The sequence below is a fragment of the Anolis sagrei genome, chromosome 3, assembly GCF_037176765.1.
Source record: "Anolis sagrei isolate rAnoSag1 chromosome 3, rAnoSag1.mat, whole genome shotgun sequence".
Taxonomy (NCBI): Eukaryota; Metazoa; Chordata; class Lepidosauria; order Squamata; family Dactyloidae; genus Anolis; species Anolis sagrei.
This window is the reverse complement of record NC_090023.1, coordinates 77,053,204-77,070,089: the sequence shown is the minus strand read 5'-3', so window position 1 is coordinate 77,070,089 and position 16,886 is coordinate 77,053,204. Positions and strand designations below refer to the sequence as shown.

General features: G+C 41.2%; 1 protein-coding gene across 1 annotated transcript in view; it reads right to left on the bottom strand.

The window, feature by feature from the left end:
• Nucleotides 1-15,974, bottom strand: part of EFHC2 (EF-hand domain containing 2) — a 78,904-nt gene extending 62,930 nt beyond the window's left edge. The window contains exons 1-2 of the mRNA XM_060770230.2: nucleotides 15,815-15,974; nucleotides 5,320-5,508 (exon numbers count right to left, since the gene is read on the bottom strand). Coding sequence (XP_060626213.2) covers nucleotides 5,320-5,508; nucleotides 15,815-15,856 — 231 coding nt within the window. The 5' untranslated portion in view covers nucleotides 15,857-15,974. The remainder of the gene's footprint in view (nucleotides 1-5,319; nucleotides 5,509-15,814) is intronic.
• Nucleotides 15,975-16,886: the final 912 nt, after the last annotated feature.

Below are 16,886 nucleotides of genomic sequence, written 5' to 3'. Positions count from 1 at the left end.
TTATTTCTTTTAATAGATTGTCCATTTTTGGGTTTATATCCAGAGACCCCCTCCGGGATTCTGGTTTGCCTGGGGTTGCCATTTCTTTCAACTCGTCTGCTTCTCGTCCTCGAATTATCTGTTTTCGTCTGCTTCTCGTCCTGGTCCTTGGGGCCCTTCGTCTACTTCTCTTCCTCACCTCGTCCGCGTCTCCTCACCTCAAGCGTCTGCTTCTCGTCCTCGGATCGTCTACTTCTCGTCCTCGATCTGTCTCCTCCTGCCCTCTACTTCTCTATCGGATTTTCGGGCTTTTCCCAATTTAATTCGAATTTATTTCCAATTTATTTCCAATTTTTCTCTAGCCGCTCTGTATCGGACTTTCTCTATGGTTTTCAAAATGGCGTCTTCCCTCCTTCCGCCCCGTCACTTCCGCCCCTCTGTCCCTTCTATGCTTCTTCCGACCTTCTCGTCCGTCACTCTAATCTGCCTTCCGTTTCCGTTTCCGTCACTTCCGTCACTTCCTTCCCGCCAACTCAGCCTGCTTGTTTATAAAGAAGGCTGAAGATAGACACAACAATTATGGCGTCAAGGTCGGAGATATCAGTTTTCCACTTTCTTTTTAGATTTAGATGCGAAAGGGGGCTATCACTCCATCTTCGTCTTCATTTTCATCTACTTTAGCAGAGCGGCTTTTCCTCTAATTTTGCCTCTAATTTTGTTGATTTAAATTCATCAATTTAGATTGCCAATTTAAATTAAATTTTATTATAATATATATATATATTTTAATCAATCAGTCAGATATTACTACCGAGAGACCGGAGACCGAAAATGCGATCTCTTCCTCTTTAAATCCTGCGGCTTCTTTTCTTCTTATCTCCTTCTCTCTCTTTACTCCCCCAAGCACTTACGGCTTGGCTATTTCTCCTTCTTTAAAAGTGTGGGACTAGTCCCGTTACCTGTTGCTGGGGTCTTTCTTGCTTCTCCACCCAATCTGGGCTTTCTTTGTTTCAACTTCTTCTAATTTGTGAATGGATCAGCGGCGGTTGAACGGACCTTGCGGTTCAATCCTCGTGGGGCGGCTCGCTTTCCCCTGTGTTGCTCGGACCCACTCGACCTCTCCTCCTTGAGGGGGGGGAGATCTTTGGGGTCTCAAGCCCACACTGGGATTCGCGGCACCTTTGCAAACTCAATCCGGCAAAGGGGGGAGCATTCAGCTCAACCCAGCCGCCACAACACAGGTCCTCGCTGGGAGCTCACTCTCAGCGAGGCAGTCCCGTCGCCATGTCCACCGGAAGTGATAATAACAACTTTATTCTAATACCCTACCTCAGTCTCCACAAAGAGACTTGGGGCAGCCTACATGGGGTCCAGCCCAATCAACAAAACATATTTAAAATACATAACATCAGTATAAAACAACATAAAAACAACATTAACAATATACAGAAAAAGCATCAGAATCAACAAGTCTCATGGTGGGTGGGCACGACTCTGACAAATGGCACAGAGCAAGAATGCCCACCCTTCTTAATAGTTTACAGTACCCACTTATATGATATCCAGTTAAGTCCACAGTGGCTTGTTAATTCCACCTAAATGTTTATGTATGAACTGAACTCAAATTACCTCTATTTATTGATTGTCAAGAAACAAGACTTTGCTAAGATCTGTGGTATATTTTTCATTCCAGAACAGAAAACACAGCATTTATGCGACACATGAATACAGGAATGTATCAGTTCTGGGGATATATCTGGGAAATTGATGGTATATAAAAATAAATTATGCTAATTGTGAGAATACTAATTTCACAGCAGTATCTGATCTTCTGATATTTGCAGAAATGTACAGCTCTGGCCATTTGGGTGGCTTTAAAAGTATGCATGGGATATCTACCATTGAAAATTGGCCCAACATACATCAAGACTACCCATGTTGCAGGAAATAGCAAAACTTTTAATATGCTTGATTGGAAGGATGCTAAAGCATGCACTGTTCCCAAGATAGAGTGACAGCAGCTGAGGGGGCGAGAGAAGTGATTAAGGCATGGTAAAGTCTTGTCTGAACTTGTCCTTAATGAGCAGATTTAATCTTCTAATTAGGCAGGCTGTACATAGATAATTAAAGACTGATTGTGCTACTAACATTACCAATATCAAAAGGGAACAGTTATAAGCCTCACCAAGAAGAATTTTCAAATTAGCAAGGAAATGAACTGCAGATTATACCTACCAATTCAGATCCCTGAACTTTTGGAATATTTCTATTTCTTGCAAGCTTTTATAACTTTGATCACAAAAATATCACCAGCTGCCTGGTGTTTGGCATGTGCGTGCTCTAATGTTTATCCTCTCCCTTTAAATAAAATTAACATAAGTTGTATATCGAGAAGAAAAGGGGGGGGGGGGATACAGAAAGAGAATGGAGATTAGCCAAGACCTGGGGGGCATTCTGGAAACCACATTATGTTTGGCTTGCTTGGACAGTATAATTTGATGAGCAAATTTTATGAGAAACATTTTCAAGCATGAATTGTCCCAAAAGTGACTTAACTGTTTAACATCCAAGTTCTCACTTCAGTTAAATAATTGCATTTGAATTTATGCTGAATCTGCCCCACTGGTTTTCATGGGCCAGGAAATTATTTAAATTGAAAACACTTTGGCTGAACTGACTTGGCAAGCATGCCACAAACATTACATTCTAGAAGCATTCATTACACAATGGAAAAATAAGTGCACTATTTACATATTATTAGAATTCAGCATCTGAAGCTCTTTTCCTATTTATCCTTATTCTATATTTTAATTTATCAGGAAATTGACAGAATAGGGGCAGAGGGATAACTTTTTTAAAGTGACACCATTTTGTATGCCTCATATTTGAAAATACTGTATTACAAAGCTGATAAGTTTTCCTACAATGTCAGAAGTTGCCATGAATTTAAGTTAAACCCAAGCAAGCGGGTATAAGACTGTAGCCTTATATGTCATGGGAACAACAGCATAATGCTTATCACTCTTTGTCCTATTCTATTAATAAGTGGAAGCTTAGCACTTGAGGTATGCAAAATGCACCCTAACTATCTTGACTACATTCACACCTACTTTGACAAATCTGTAAACTATGGCTTCAAGGACCAGGAATAAAGATCTGTGATGATGCACCCTTTCTTTCCCCCTTTCCCAGAACAAGCTTGGCTTAAGAGAATCTATCCTAGGTTGATCAAGCTATAATTTGGTGTTACAAACAGTGGTTTGAATATAAAATTAAAAACATAACTGAAAGTCACAACTTAATTTCATATTGGAGAACCTGAGTGAAACAGAGCGGGTCCATTCTCCATCATAGTGTGGAACAGGCACCTGTGTTTTGTTCATTGAGGTCAGATTGCTCCCAGGACCAATTAAATGAATTGGAAGGCATCAAGGGAGGAATACCCCCCCCCCCACTCTCCATATACACCCATGTAACTTTTTTTATACACAGAAAGTAATGCTCCTGTACAGTGGACGGTATAGGAGTCTTCAAACATTGCCAAGTTCCTTCATGCACCACCTTCCATTTGAAAGCTAATGGTAAACAACACAAAGAAGAAATTCCACCATTATCTCCATTCCTTCTTACTTCTAATCATGTTCCCATCCTCTGCATCAGGGGAGAACAATCTCCATCTCCTTATGTCTACTCTGACTGATGAGTGTTCTCTATCCCAGCCATTGACAAGCCCCATTCTACCTAGGAAGGAGCCCCTTCCTTTAAAGGCCCCACTTCCTGTGCAGTGAAGGCTCCTCTGCACACCATAATCTCACAACTGGAAGGGCAAACAGCACTGTGCTAAATCCTACTATTAACTACAGAGATTGTATTACATGCTTCCTTCCAACTGGTATGGTATGCTGTGGAATCCCAAGGAAGCGGAGTTTCGGTAAGAGATGAGAAAGCGCAATAGGCTTTTTAAGTAACCCCATAATAACTGTGAATAAGTATTATTGTTATAATTCTTGAGATTATGTGCTAAAGCTTGCCTAGAGCTATTAAATTCATTAATGGCTAAAGTAATATTTAAACTGGAGGCTTCCACATTTACAGATTTTATTCATTTATATCTGTGTTTTTTCTAAGATGGGGGCTTAAAGCAGTTTACAAAATATTAAAATGAATACAGATTAAAAACACACAAAGATATCATCAAATATATAAACCTATTTATTTTTTAAATTCAGTAAGCAAAAATGCAAAAACCAGGAAAACATTTTAGCTCACAGTTTTCACCAATAGTAGCTCAATTGAGTTACTTATTCATAATTAATTAGATGTGTCCCAAATATTAGCCCACAAGGCCAGATACTGCAAATGTTGCTAGTGCTCAGATTCACAAAGCATGTTACTAATACAACATACTCTAATATTCACTGACAAAATCACTTATGGCAGATAACAGATCCTTAATTTTCTTTAGCCTCTAATTTATATACAAATTCAAATCATAAAACTATAGCTGAAGTATATCAAACAAGGAAAAAAACTTATAGTAAAGCCAGGGAATGTGGATTCACCTCTCTTCTCTATCTCCAAACAAATAACTGTGTAACAAATTACAAGACTGGGTAGAACAAAGAGTTTCCAGTAATTGTACAAATGGCCCACAAAAGAGGGGATGGATGTGGTGTGTGTTTGTTTATGTGCCATAGCAAAAAAAAAAAAGGGGGGGGGGAATATGAGGTAATCTCTCTAAACGTAAATAAACCTCAGTATCACCGGCAAAGAGCCAGCATAGTGTAGTGATTTGAGACTCCAGAAAACTCAACTCAGTTCCCACTCAAGCAAGGAAATCCACAGGGACCTTTTGGCAGCCATTCTCTCAGTTTAAGAGGAAGGCAATGTCAAACTTCCTCTGAGAAATCACAGCAAGAAAACATATGATAGTGTCTCTCAGTCACTGACTAGAAGACGCACAAAACAAATCATAAACAAAATATCTGTTATGGCAAGGACTCAAGCAAGTCAAAGATACGAGTGATAAATTTCAATTGTTATGTGGGCAGACCCGTCCATTTGGATCCAATATTACAGACCTTTTCTGGTAGATATGTCTGATTTGAATAGCAGAGAATTCCACCCAACACAGGCTGTTTCTTCTTCCCTTAGCAGTTTCCTATGCCATATCCAACGTTGTTCATGAAGGCCTCCCTGTAACCTTCCTGAATCATTCTCATGGGGTACCTTCTCACCATGAATTTCTGCAAGTTAAGGCATTGTAGGATCTGAACTCATGGGGAAATGTTTCCCACCTTACCACTAAACAAATCAATGAAGACTCTGGTCTCAGTGTACCTGTTTATCAAATGCTACCCATGAAGGCGCATCACTCCCAAGTCCTCTAGGGAAAACACTATACTTCGGTTTCAGCTTCTGCCCAGGCAAAGGTTCACCTCCTATTCCAGGTTTGTCTTCTCCCACCAGCATAGAAACTTTATTGCAGTAACTCCAGTGATGAGATTTATGGAACTTGTCTTTCCCTAGCTGAAATAAAGAGAAAATAAATGATATTTTTAGAAAGCAAAAGAACTAAAGAGTATTGTAAACATTGTAAAAACAAAACCCACAGCATTATTTAAAATAGAAAAATTGTAACTTTAGAATCATAAAGCTGCAAGAGACCACATGGGCCATCCAGTCCAACCACCTGCCATGTAGGAAAATCACAAAGTACCCCTGACAGATGGCCATCCAACCTCCAAAAAAGGAGAGCCACACTCCGAGGCAAGTTCCAATGCTGAACAGCTCTGGTCCCATTCTAATTTTGATCTATGTCATTAAAAAACTCTTCAGATATGATATTTCTCTATATTGAGTGAGGCAGAGTATTTGATAGTATTTTATTTGAAGACATCTGCTGAACAACTCTACTAATTTCCTTGGTGCAAGATGGAGTCCTATAAAAATCACTGGCACTGCACATTTGGCAAAAAAAATAGTGAAAATGAAGATAAACACTGAATTCTCTGCATACTAAGATCTGAAATAGCAGAAGTATCTAGAGATTATGTGGCACTGATTCCAGAACAATTCTGCTAGATCAGACTTAATCAGTGCAACACATTTAATGGATGCATGTATTTCCACTATTTGTCAAATTTTGTGCAGTTTCATCTCCATTATGAATGTTAACTTGTCAACTCTGAAATATGGTTAAAGATGAAGTAGGAACATTAACTACCTATTCACAGTGGGAAAAGCAAAAGTGTGCTATTTAAGACTGTAAAAATTTTGCAGAACAGCTGAAATTAGCTGACCCCAACATAGCCACCAGCAACAGCACTTCCAGGAGGGGTGTGTACCAGAAATAGGAAATTTAGACTAAACAATCTAAATAATATAATTTTCATTTACAGTAAAAAAAAGGGATTTGAATGCTTTTGATACATTTGATAGAGCATGTTTGAAATTGAAACCAACAAAAAATGAATACAGTATAATCACAGTAACAAAGAAAAACTTATTATTATATTTATTATTTTATTTATTATTTTATTATATTTATTTCTACCCCACTTTATCTCCCCCGAAGGGGATTCAAAGCAGCTTGACATAAAAACGTTAGCACTGCATTTAAAACATATAAATATACAAATATTAAAACAAAATATAGTTATAGGTCACAGTGGCATACAGGCAGTCCCCGAGTAAAAACCAACAAATGACTCATAGTTACAAATGGGGGTGAGGCAACAGGAAGTGAGAGAAATCAACCCCTAGGAAGAGAAATTCACCCCTAAAAGAGTTATCCAAGTGGAAAGTGTCTCCACTGAAGCTTTATCATCAATCCTTGTTTCCACAACAACCTATTTTTTTCAAAATTGAATTATCACAGGGACAGAAAGAGAGGTGAAATCTTCTGAACAGGGGCACAGACAGCAAAACAAATACTATAGGAGTGTTAACCCTTCCTACGGTATCCAAAACTAAAATGAATGTGTGTGTGTCTCCTGAGTTGCACTTAAAAATATACCTGTTCTGACTTGCATACAAATTCAACTTAAGAATAAACCTACAGAACCCATCTTGTTCACAACTTGAGGATTGTCAGTATATTATAATAAATTCAATGTTATCTCACAAGTCAATATTTTGCACAAAATGTATTTCTAGAAATATCTTTAGCACTGAGATTTCCCATTAGCAGAACTTGAGGGGAAAAGATTTCTATACTCAACTGAACTGCAGTGGTTGGAGGATAGTTTTGAGCAAATTTATCTGAGGATGAAGGGGCTCAGATGGTGAAGAGAATGGAAGATAGTCCCACTAGGTGAATTCAAGCAATAATGGCTACCAGTCTTCTTACTGACTTTTGGTCACTTCCTTTTTTGTTCTTGGACCAGCCAGAAGGAAGGATGGAACAGTTAAGGAGTTCTTCCAGACAAATCTAGGAAAGTATTTATTTATTTATTTTAAACATTTATATTCCGCCCTTCTCACCCCGAAGGTGAGAAGTTTCACCAAGAGAGTTTCATCTATGCTGATGATCGTGCCATTACTGCTCAAGCAGGGAGCTTTGAGATGGTTGAACAGAAGCTATCCGAAGCTCTAGGTGCTCTTACTGACTATTACAGGGAAAACCAGCTGATCCCTAATCCAACTAAAACACAGACATGTGCTTTTCACCTTAAGAACAGACAAGCATCCCGAGCTCTGAAGATCACCTGGGAAGGAACCCCACTGGAGCATTGCAGCACACCCAAATACCTGGGAGTCACTCTGGACCGTTCTCTGACCTACAAGAAGCACTGCCTGAATATCAAGCAAAAAGTGGGTGCTAGAAACAATATCATACAAAAGTTGACTGGCACAACCTGGGGATCACAACTAGACACAGTGAAGACATCTGCCCTTGCGCTATGCTACTCTGCTGCTGAGTATGCATGCCCAGTGTGGAACACATCTCACCACACTAAAACAGTGGATGTGGCTCTTAATGAGACATGCTGCATTATCACGGGATGTCTGCGCCCTACACCACTGGAGAAATTACACTGTCTAGCTGGTATTGCACCACCTGACATCCGCCGGGAAGTAGCAGCCAATAGTGAAAGGACCAAGGCAGTGACATCTCCAGCTCATCCCCTGTTTGGGTATCAGCCAACGCGTCAGTGACTTAAATCAAGAAATAGTTTTCTAAGATCTACAGAGACATTTGCTGGAATACCCCAGCAAGCAAGAGTCCAAAAGTGGCCGGCTCAAACCCAGAACCTCAATCAATGGCTGATACTAAATGAGAGACTCCCTCCTGGGCACACAGAAGACTGGGCGACTTGGAAGATGCTGAACAGACTGCGCTCTGGCACCATGAGATACAGAGCCAACCTTAAGAAATGGGGCTACAAAGCGGAATCCATGACATGCGAGTGTGGAGAAGAGCAAACAACTGACCACCTGCTGCAATGCATCCTGAGCCCTGCTACATGCACAATGGAGGACCTCCTTGCGGCAACACCAGAGGCACTCCAAGTGGCCAGATACCGGTCAAAGGACATTTAATCAACTACCAAGCTTGCATTTTGTCTGTTTGTTTGCTTGTTTTGTTAAAAATGTAATACAAATGTCTGGTTGCTCCTGACACGATAAATAAATACCCCGAAGGGGACTCAGGGCGGAGCACAGCATATACACGGCAAACATTCAATGCTGGGACACAAATTCACATACACCTACATACACATTAAAAAACATTTATCAAAATATTAAAATACACCATTTAAAACCATCCTAGTCATCTGTGTCAAATCTAATTGGCCTGGTTGTCTTTCTGATTGCCGCTTTATTGCCCTGTCCCAAAAGCTTGGTCCCACAGCCAAGTTTTTACCATCCTTCTAAAAGACAGGAGGGAAGGGGCCGACCTGATTTCACCAGGAAGGGAGTTCCATAGTATGTTCTCAAAAAACACATTTAGTTTTTCCAAGTTGTTGATATGTTTCCATCACTCTGTTCTATACTTAGAATGGTTGGAGTCGTTTGTAGCAATTTCTTATATCTGTAGGAGGGCTATTCCAAAGTCTTTTTAAAACTGTGGTGTGGCTTAATGACATGGCCCTACGATTTGAATGGAAATTTCTTCACTCTGATTTTTTAATGCTTATATTGCAAGAAACAATGCTATTTTACTGATGCACTGTAGCATTGTAATTTTTTTTTGGGGGGGGGATAAAGGAGAATAATACTTTGTTGTCCTGAAATGTAATTTTTTATAAAGCCACTTCAAGGTCGAAATAGAATTTTACAGCTGGTCAGGAAATGACAGATAATAGTGTTTACCCAAAAAAAAAAAAAATCCTGAGAACAGGAACAAATCCAGGGGGGTTCAGTATCTGCTGGGGTTGGTTCCTTTGATTTAAAAAATCATTAAGATCAAGCTCCATTATATACAATGGCATACTAAAATTGTCTTCCTTATATCAAGGTTTGCTTTTTGTATTTTTTTAAACAAATCAAGCCATGGATGATTGAATCTATACATGCAAAAATGGTAGATACAAAGGGCCAACTGTACTGCAGAATCCTTACAAGGTTGCCCCACTTAAAGGAGCCAGAAAAGCTTGGAGAAGACAATGATGCTGGGAAAAATGGAAGGAAAAGGGAAAAGGGGCAAACCAAGGGTAAGATGGATGGATAGTATCCTCGAAGTGACTGGCTTGACTTTGAAGGAGCTGGGGGTAGCCACAGCCGACAGGGAGCTCTGGAATGGGCTGGTCCATGAGGTCACAAAGAGCAGGAAGCAACTGAATGAATAAACAACAACAAAAAGGAGCCAAGCATCATGAAACAAAAGTCCAGAATTCACTTCAGGTTTTGGTAGTGGTGGTAGTAGTGGACTGATTCAGGAGAATAAAATTATGGCTGAAAAGCAGGTGGTGATATATTGATTCAAAGAAAATATGGTTACACAGCATCCCACCTCCATGAAAAGAATGCTTGAATCTGCCAGAATTCAGAATTCATAAATCGTTTCTTTTACTTCACCTCATGATTATAACAAAGTGGACTATTGTTTGGAACAACATAAGTTAATGGTGCCATTCCTGCTTGTATTTATGGATTAGCAAGAAAGAGCATGCTCTGTTTTGTCATCACATGGTCAAATCGCATATCATCATATCAGCGCAACGCTCACTTGCAAATACAGAACTATTTGTAAAGGAAACAACTGTCTGAAAATTAAAACTTCTGCCACTTTGCTGTTCCAGAAGCTGTGTGGAGGTACGGTATATTTATGAAGATGAAACTAGTAGTTTTCTTGCAAGAAAACTGTAGTTACAATTCTGGAGAACAGGTACGACTCAATTTTATATTAATGGCTGCAGTCTCCTCAAAACTTGGCAGTAAGGATGTCTCAAAGGCATGGTATAACATCAACAGCTACATAGTATCAGATTCACCAAATTCAATTATGGACTCTACCCTATGACACACGCTTATTCTATTTACTATATCAGGAGAAAAGCAGGATAAAAAATAAAATAAATAAAACATAACCACACCTCATCTCCAGTGATAACTAGAGAGATCTGTAGATCAACCTTTTAGATTCCAAGACGTCCAAACTCCAAGGCTCAGGATCCCAATGATTCCCAGTCATGGCAGCCTACAGGACTACTAATTCTAGCCCAGAAGTTCCCATTCTGCGGACCTCCAGATGTCATTCTACTACATCTCCTATCATCCCAAGCCATTAGCCATGCAACCTTGGACTATTATAAAAACACTGGAGAACACATCGTTCTTATTAAGATAGTAACAAGCCTACAAATAACCCCCAGGCATATTTAGTGTCCTTATTAAGGATCATCAGGCAAGATGTGGTCTAATGGAAAACAGACCAGTTCAAAATTAGCTCTTGTCTTAAATCACCAGTAATCTGGATTCTTTATAAGAATACCAGAACTGGGTCATTGTGTGTTTTCCGGGCCATGTTCCAGAAGCATTCTCTCCTGACATTCTGCCTGCATCTATGGCAGGCATCCTCAGAGGTTGTGAGGTCTGTTGGAAACTAGGAAAATAGGGTTTATATATCTGTGAAATGTCCAGGGTGGGAGAAAGAACTCTTGTCTGTTTGAGGTAAGTGTGAATGTAGCAATTAGCCAGAACTGCATTCTTGCTTTGGACCAAAATCTATGTAGTCCACTACCTTGCACACTCCCTATTGTTTGTCCCGTAGACCTGAAATAAAGGTGCATTGTTTCTATACATAAAGATGAGGTGTCCTAATATGAGGGCATGTGAGCAGTTTCCATTCAACAGAGAATATTGGTATTAACTGCCTAGCTACCAATAAATCACCAGGGTGCTTGTGGAAACACATCCAAACATCTAACAATTCATTACAATGCATGCTCCTATGCAAACCAAATATTGTTATAGGTAAGCCAAACCCTTAGGTTTCAGAAAAGCAACTTCACCTCTAAACATTCTTCCAATAGATTTTCAGAAAATGTGGTAAAAAAAAAAATCCAGCAGTCACCTAAAGTTCAACATAAAAGCAGAACAAAAAGTGTGTTTGAAATCCAGTCTTTATTAAATGGAGTAGTTTCATAAGCCTGGATATAACTCTCTTCTGCGAATCCTTCATCTTACAAGATTTCTTTCTCAACTTGTAATTTTAAAAGTTTTGGACCTGTCCTTGCGCCTTTAAATGGTAGTTAGTTCACTCAGAAAACATTTTCTTCTTTTATGATGCGCTGCAGAGCTATAAAATGCATTTAATTACTATGACTTCTAAGTCCATTTCTCAATATATATTCTATTTCTACTAACATGAATTGCACTGCTTGCAAGGAAAACATGTTCCTTAAATTTGCCTCTTACAATTTTTCAATGCACTACACTCCTTTAAGAGTGAATGTGAAGGTAAACAATTTTATACATAGATGCTGTAGCATAAGTATCCTGTTTGTTCTGAAATGCTTTGTACTACAGCTTCTATTGCTCTTGTCTACTCCATCTAACCCTGGTGATAGATATAGCTCAAAGGATGGGGAGGGCTCAAGATTGCTTATTCTATTATATTCAAGTATAGAAAGGATTTCAAGCAACTGAGCTAGGAATGAGGAGATGTCAATACATGACAATTTCTGGGCAACCACTGCTAGCCAATCGACATGCACAGATGACAACATTAATCGACATCAGTACTTCTCTGACCCAGGAAATTTGCAATATGTAGTACTATTTTTATCAGCATTGGCTACAACTGCAGTCAGCAGTTGAAGGCTCATAAGCTGAGGCTTGGTGACCGTTTGTTGGTGGTGTTTTGAATGTGTTTTCCTACTTGGCAGGAGGTAATAATAATAATAATATTCTTATACCCCACCATCATCTCCCCAAAGGAATATGGGGTGGCTTACGTATGGGGAAGAATGTTCACAGACATAAAAGCAAAACAATTCATTAAAACAAAACACAAATAAAATAAGACCAAAGGTTGGACTGGATGGCCCTTGGGATCTCTTCCAACTAGTCTGTACAAAACTAGATTGAGGCCCTGTCCACAGAACTGTAAAAAATCCCACATTACCTGCTTTAACTGGATTATATGGCAGAGTGGGCTCGGATAACCCAGTTCAAAGCAGATATTGTGGATTATCTGCCTTGATATTCTGGGTTATATGGTTGTGTGGAAGGGTCCTAAGTAGAAATGGCCTAAATTAAATACAGAACACTAATGTGTTCTGGACTGAGGCTGAGAGCTTCAGGACCTTACTGAGCCGTAGAACGCATTGGATGAACTTGGACCAACCAATTTCTCTGGGCCTGAACTAATTTGCAAGGCACTTGTAAGGACAAAGTGTGTGGAAAGAATGATCCACAACTGCTTTGAGCTCTGTGAGGTTGGAATCGACACATAATTAATACTAGATTATAAACTATCAGGGTTTGTCTGTTTCCTTACATGAGTGAATTGTAGTTTTACAAATGGCCCTTCCCAGAATATTAAGGCAGAAAATCCCACAATATCTGCTTTAAACTGGGTTATCTGAGTCCATACTGCCATATAGTCCAGTTCAAATCAGATGTGGGATTTTATGCCTCAATATTCTGGGATATAGGGCTGAGTGGAAAGGCCCAAAGTCTTTAGCCAATAGCCATTTCTACCTGGTGATGGTGCCTCACCAAATTACAGGATTCCCTAGCATTGAACTATGGCAGTGAAAGTAGGGTCAGTATGCATTCAATCTACAGTATAGATGCACCCAGAGGCATCCTGGTGCCTAAAGAAGGAACTGTTGATGGAATGTAACATTTTCTGACCTTTGCCTTATTCCCCACATGATCAAAAAAGAGAAAGGACCTCTGCCTGTACTGAGACCCCTCCAGACCACTGGTTTCCAGCCTGTGGTTCGTGGACCACCTGTGGTCTGCAAGAACCGTCACTGTTGCAACAAAAGCGACTGGTCTCGCAAAACCCTCTTATAGTGCTGAGGCAACAGGGATGTTGGAAGGGGAGACTACCCAGGAAAGGCACAACTGCTGCTTCAACTCCTCCTCCCTCTTCCTAAGCGGAGCTGTTCCGTGTGGTGCCTGGAAGCAGGGATGCCTTGGTGTCTTCATTTTAGGCCTGTTCCTGAGGTTATTTGGGGTGCTGATTCAGAATATTGCATTGGATAGACCACATCAGCTCTAGATTATTAAATATGGTTTTCTGTGGGCAAGCAGATGACAACTACTGGATGGTGTATGTTCTGTATCAGAAACTAGAGCTGATGTGGTCAATCTCATACGATTTTCCGAATCAGCAACCCAAAGAACCAAATCAAATATAAAGCTGGCCAAAACCTGATTTGTAACCCTTTTGGTACTAATATTGGAGAGTAGTCCCTGGTCAAAGTGGTCCCTGGTCAAGAAAAAGGTTGGGAATCACTGTTCCAATTGAACAACAGAAACGTTATCAGATGCAAAAGGTTTGCCTGTGACTCCAACATCACCTCTTTTTCTTTTATTCTTCGGTATGATTGTTTTGAATCCCTTTTGCTTGGTATTTATTTATTTATCATGTCAGGAGCAAACCAAACAGTTGTATTGCATTTTAAACTAACTAACAAACAAACACAAAGTTTGCAAGCTTGGTAGTTGATTAAATGTCCTTTTTGCCTGGTGAAGATGCCTTGATTTGGCCAGGGTGGTCCATGCCTTAGTCACCTCCAGATTGGATTACTGTAATGCGCTCTACATGGGGCTGCCCTTGAAAACGGCCCGGAAATTTCAGTTGGTCCATCAGGCGGAGGCCAGATTGTTAACTGGTGCTTGTGGGTTTTTTCGGGCTATATGGCCATGTTCTAGAGGCATTTCTCCTGACGTTTCGCCTGCATCTATGGCAAGTATCCTCAGAGGTGAGGTCTGAGGATGCTGACCTCACCTCTGAGGATGCTTGCCATAGATGCAGGCGAAATGTCAGGAGAAATGCCTCTAGAACATGGCCATATAGCCAGAAAAAACCCACAAGAATTGAGTGATTCTAGCCATGAAAGCCTTCGACAATACATTGTTAACTGGTGTTCTTTTCAGGGAGCGGTCAACCCTCCTGTTTAAGGAGCTCCGCTGGCTGCCATTTATTTCCCGGTCCCAATTCAAGGTGCAAGTTCTTACCTACAAAGCCCTGAACGGTTTGGGACCCGCCTACCTGAGTGACCGCATTTTTGTTTACGAACCCACATGATCTCTTCGTTCATCTGGAGAGGCCCTGCTTGCGCTCTCACCTCCATCGTAGGCGAGATTGGTGGGGACGAGGGAGAGGGCCTTCTCAGTGGTGGCCCCTTGACTTTGGAACTCACTTCCCAAGGACATCAGGCATGCCCCAACTCTGGCAGTCTTTAGGAGGAGCCTGAAAACATGGTTGTTCCAGTGTGCCTTCCCAGAATAATGAACTCTCAGCATTGTGCCCTCTAAATGCACTTTTCATTGATTTAGGATTGTTTGTACGCTCTCACCAACGCCCAATCTCTCCTATCTTGTTCATGCCTAGCATTATTTTTAACTTTAATTACATTTGGCCCAGCCATAGATTTTAAATGTGTGTTGTATTACTGTCATTGTAGACTGCTTTTTGTTGATGAGTTTTATTTAATTGTTTTGTTGTTGTTGTTGTTGCTTGTATTGATGTATTGTGGGCTCGGCCTAATGTAAGCCGCACCGAGTCCCTTGGGGAGATGGTAGCGGGGTACAAATAAAGTTTATTATTATTGAAAGCTTGCATTAAGTATTTTGTGCATTTTGTCAATAAAGGCATCCCTTTCTGTAGATTCTGTTTTCCAGTCAGCTCTCCATATCCACAGATTCTGCATTCTTGGATTCCATCATCCATGGTTTGTATATTTTAAAAACAGAAACTAATAGCAAGCCATACATTCTTCCCTTTCATATAAGGCATATCAATTTAATGATGCTGAATACCAAGGGCAGATACCAGGGGCCCAGTGTATTTTTCTGCATGAGGAGCACAGCTACCTTTGAATGTGTGTCCTAAATGTGGAGAAAGGGGGTAGTCATGAACGATGTTGGCCTAATTGGTTCAAAGGCACCAAATGCAGCCTGATCTCCAAAGCTAAGCAGGGCCAGCCCTGGTTGATGCTTGGATGGGAGACCACCAACGAACACCACGTGCTGTGGGGCTAATTTTCAGAGGGAGGGCCTGGCCAAGCCCCTCCTGGCCCAAGAGAACTCTCTGAAGCCCAGGAACGGAGAGGCGACCTGAAAGGGAGAGAAGGAGAAGGGCAGGAACCTGGGCCCCCTCCCCGGGAGAGCAGGGCGGCAGCGCGAGCGAGCGCGCGAGGCCACTTACATTCCTGTTGAAGGAGTTCCCGGGCAGAAGCGGGAGCGCCATGGCGGCACGCCTGCTGCCGACCGGGGCTGGCTGGTGTTTCTCGCCCGAACCCGCTGGGCCCGCAAGGCGCGCCCGGGGCCTGTTTGGAGCCCCGTTGCCAGGCAACCGCCGCCCGACGTCACAGAGGACGGCCCGGGAAGGGGCGTTCCTGCCCTCTGCTGCTCCCTGCAGTCACGTGGCCCTCACTGCACGCCGCGCCGGCTTTCCAGAAAGCAAGGCAGCCCATTGGAACTTCACCTGAGTGGAGGAGCTGGATCAGAAGCTCTACATGACAGCTGCAGGGAGAGAGCACCATCCCACTGGCATTTAGACCAGACATGGGCACACTTCCTCCCTCCAGGTGTTTTGGACTACAACTCCCACAATTCCTAACAGCCAGTAGGCTGTTAGGAATTGTGGGAGTTGTAGTCCAAAACACCTGGAGGGAGGAAGTTTGCCCATGCCTGATTTAGACCCTCTGCCCTACTTACTACAATTCGATCTAGTTCAAAGTAGTTACCTTTAATTAGACCTAGCCCCCTTCTACACTGCCATATAAAATCCAGATTATTTGCTTTGAACTAGATCAGGGGTCCTCAAACGTTTTAAACAGAGGGCCAGGTCACAGTCCCTCAAACTGTTGGAGGGCTGGATTATAATTTGGGGGAAAAAAACACTAATGAATACATATTTTATTTGTAGTGCAAAAGACACTTAAAAACAATACAATAATTAAAATGATGAACAATTTTAACAAATATAAACTTATTAGTATTTCAGTGAGAAGTATGGGCCTACTTTTGGCTGATGAGATAGGATTGGTGTTGTTGTTGTTGTTGTTGTATGCTTTCAAGTCATTTCAAACTTTGGTTGACCCTGAGCAAGGGCTGTGTCAATGACCTTGGAGGGCCACATCCAGCCACCGGGCCTTAGTTTGAGGACCCCTGAACTAGATTATATGTTAGTATAAGCTAAGGGTCTTTCCACACAGCCCTTTATCCCAGGATATCAAGGCAGAAAATCCCACATTATCTGAGTATGGACCTCGGCC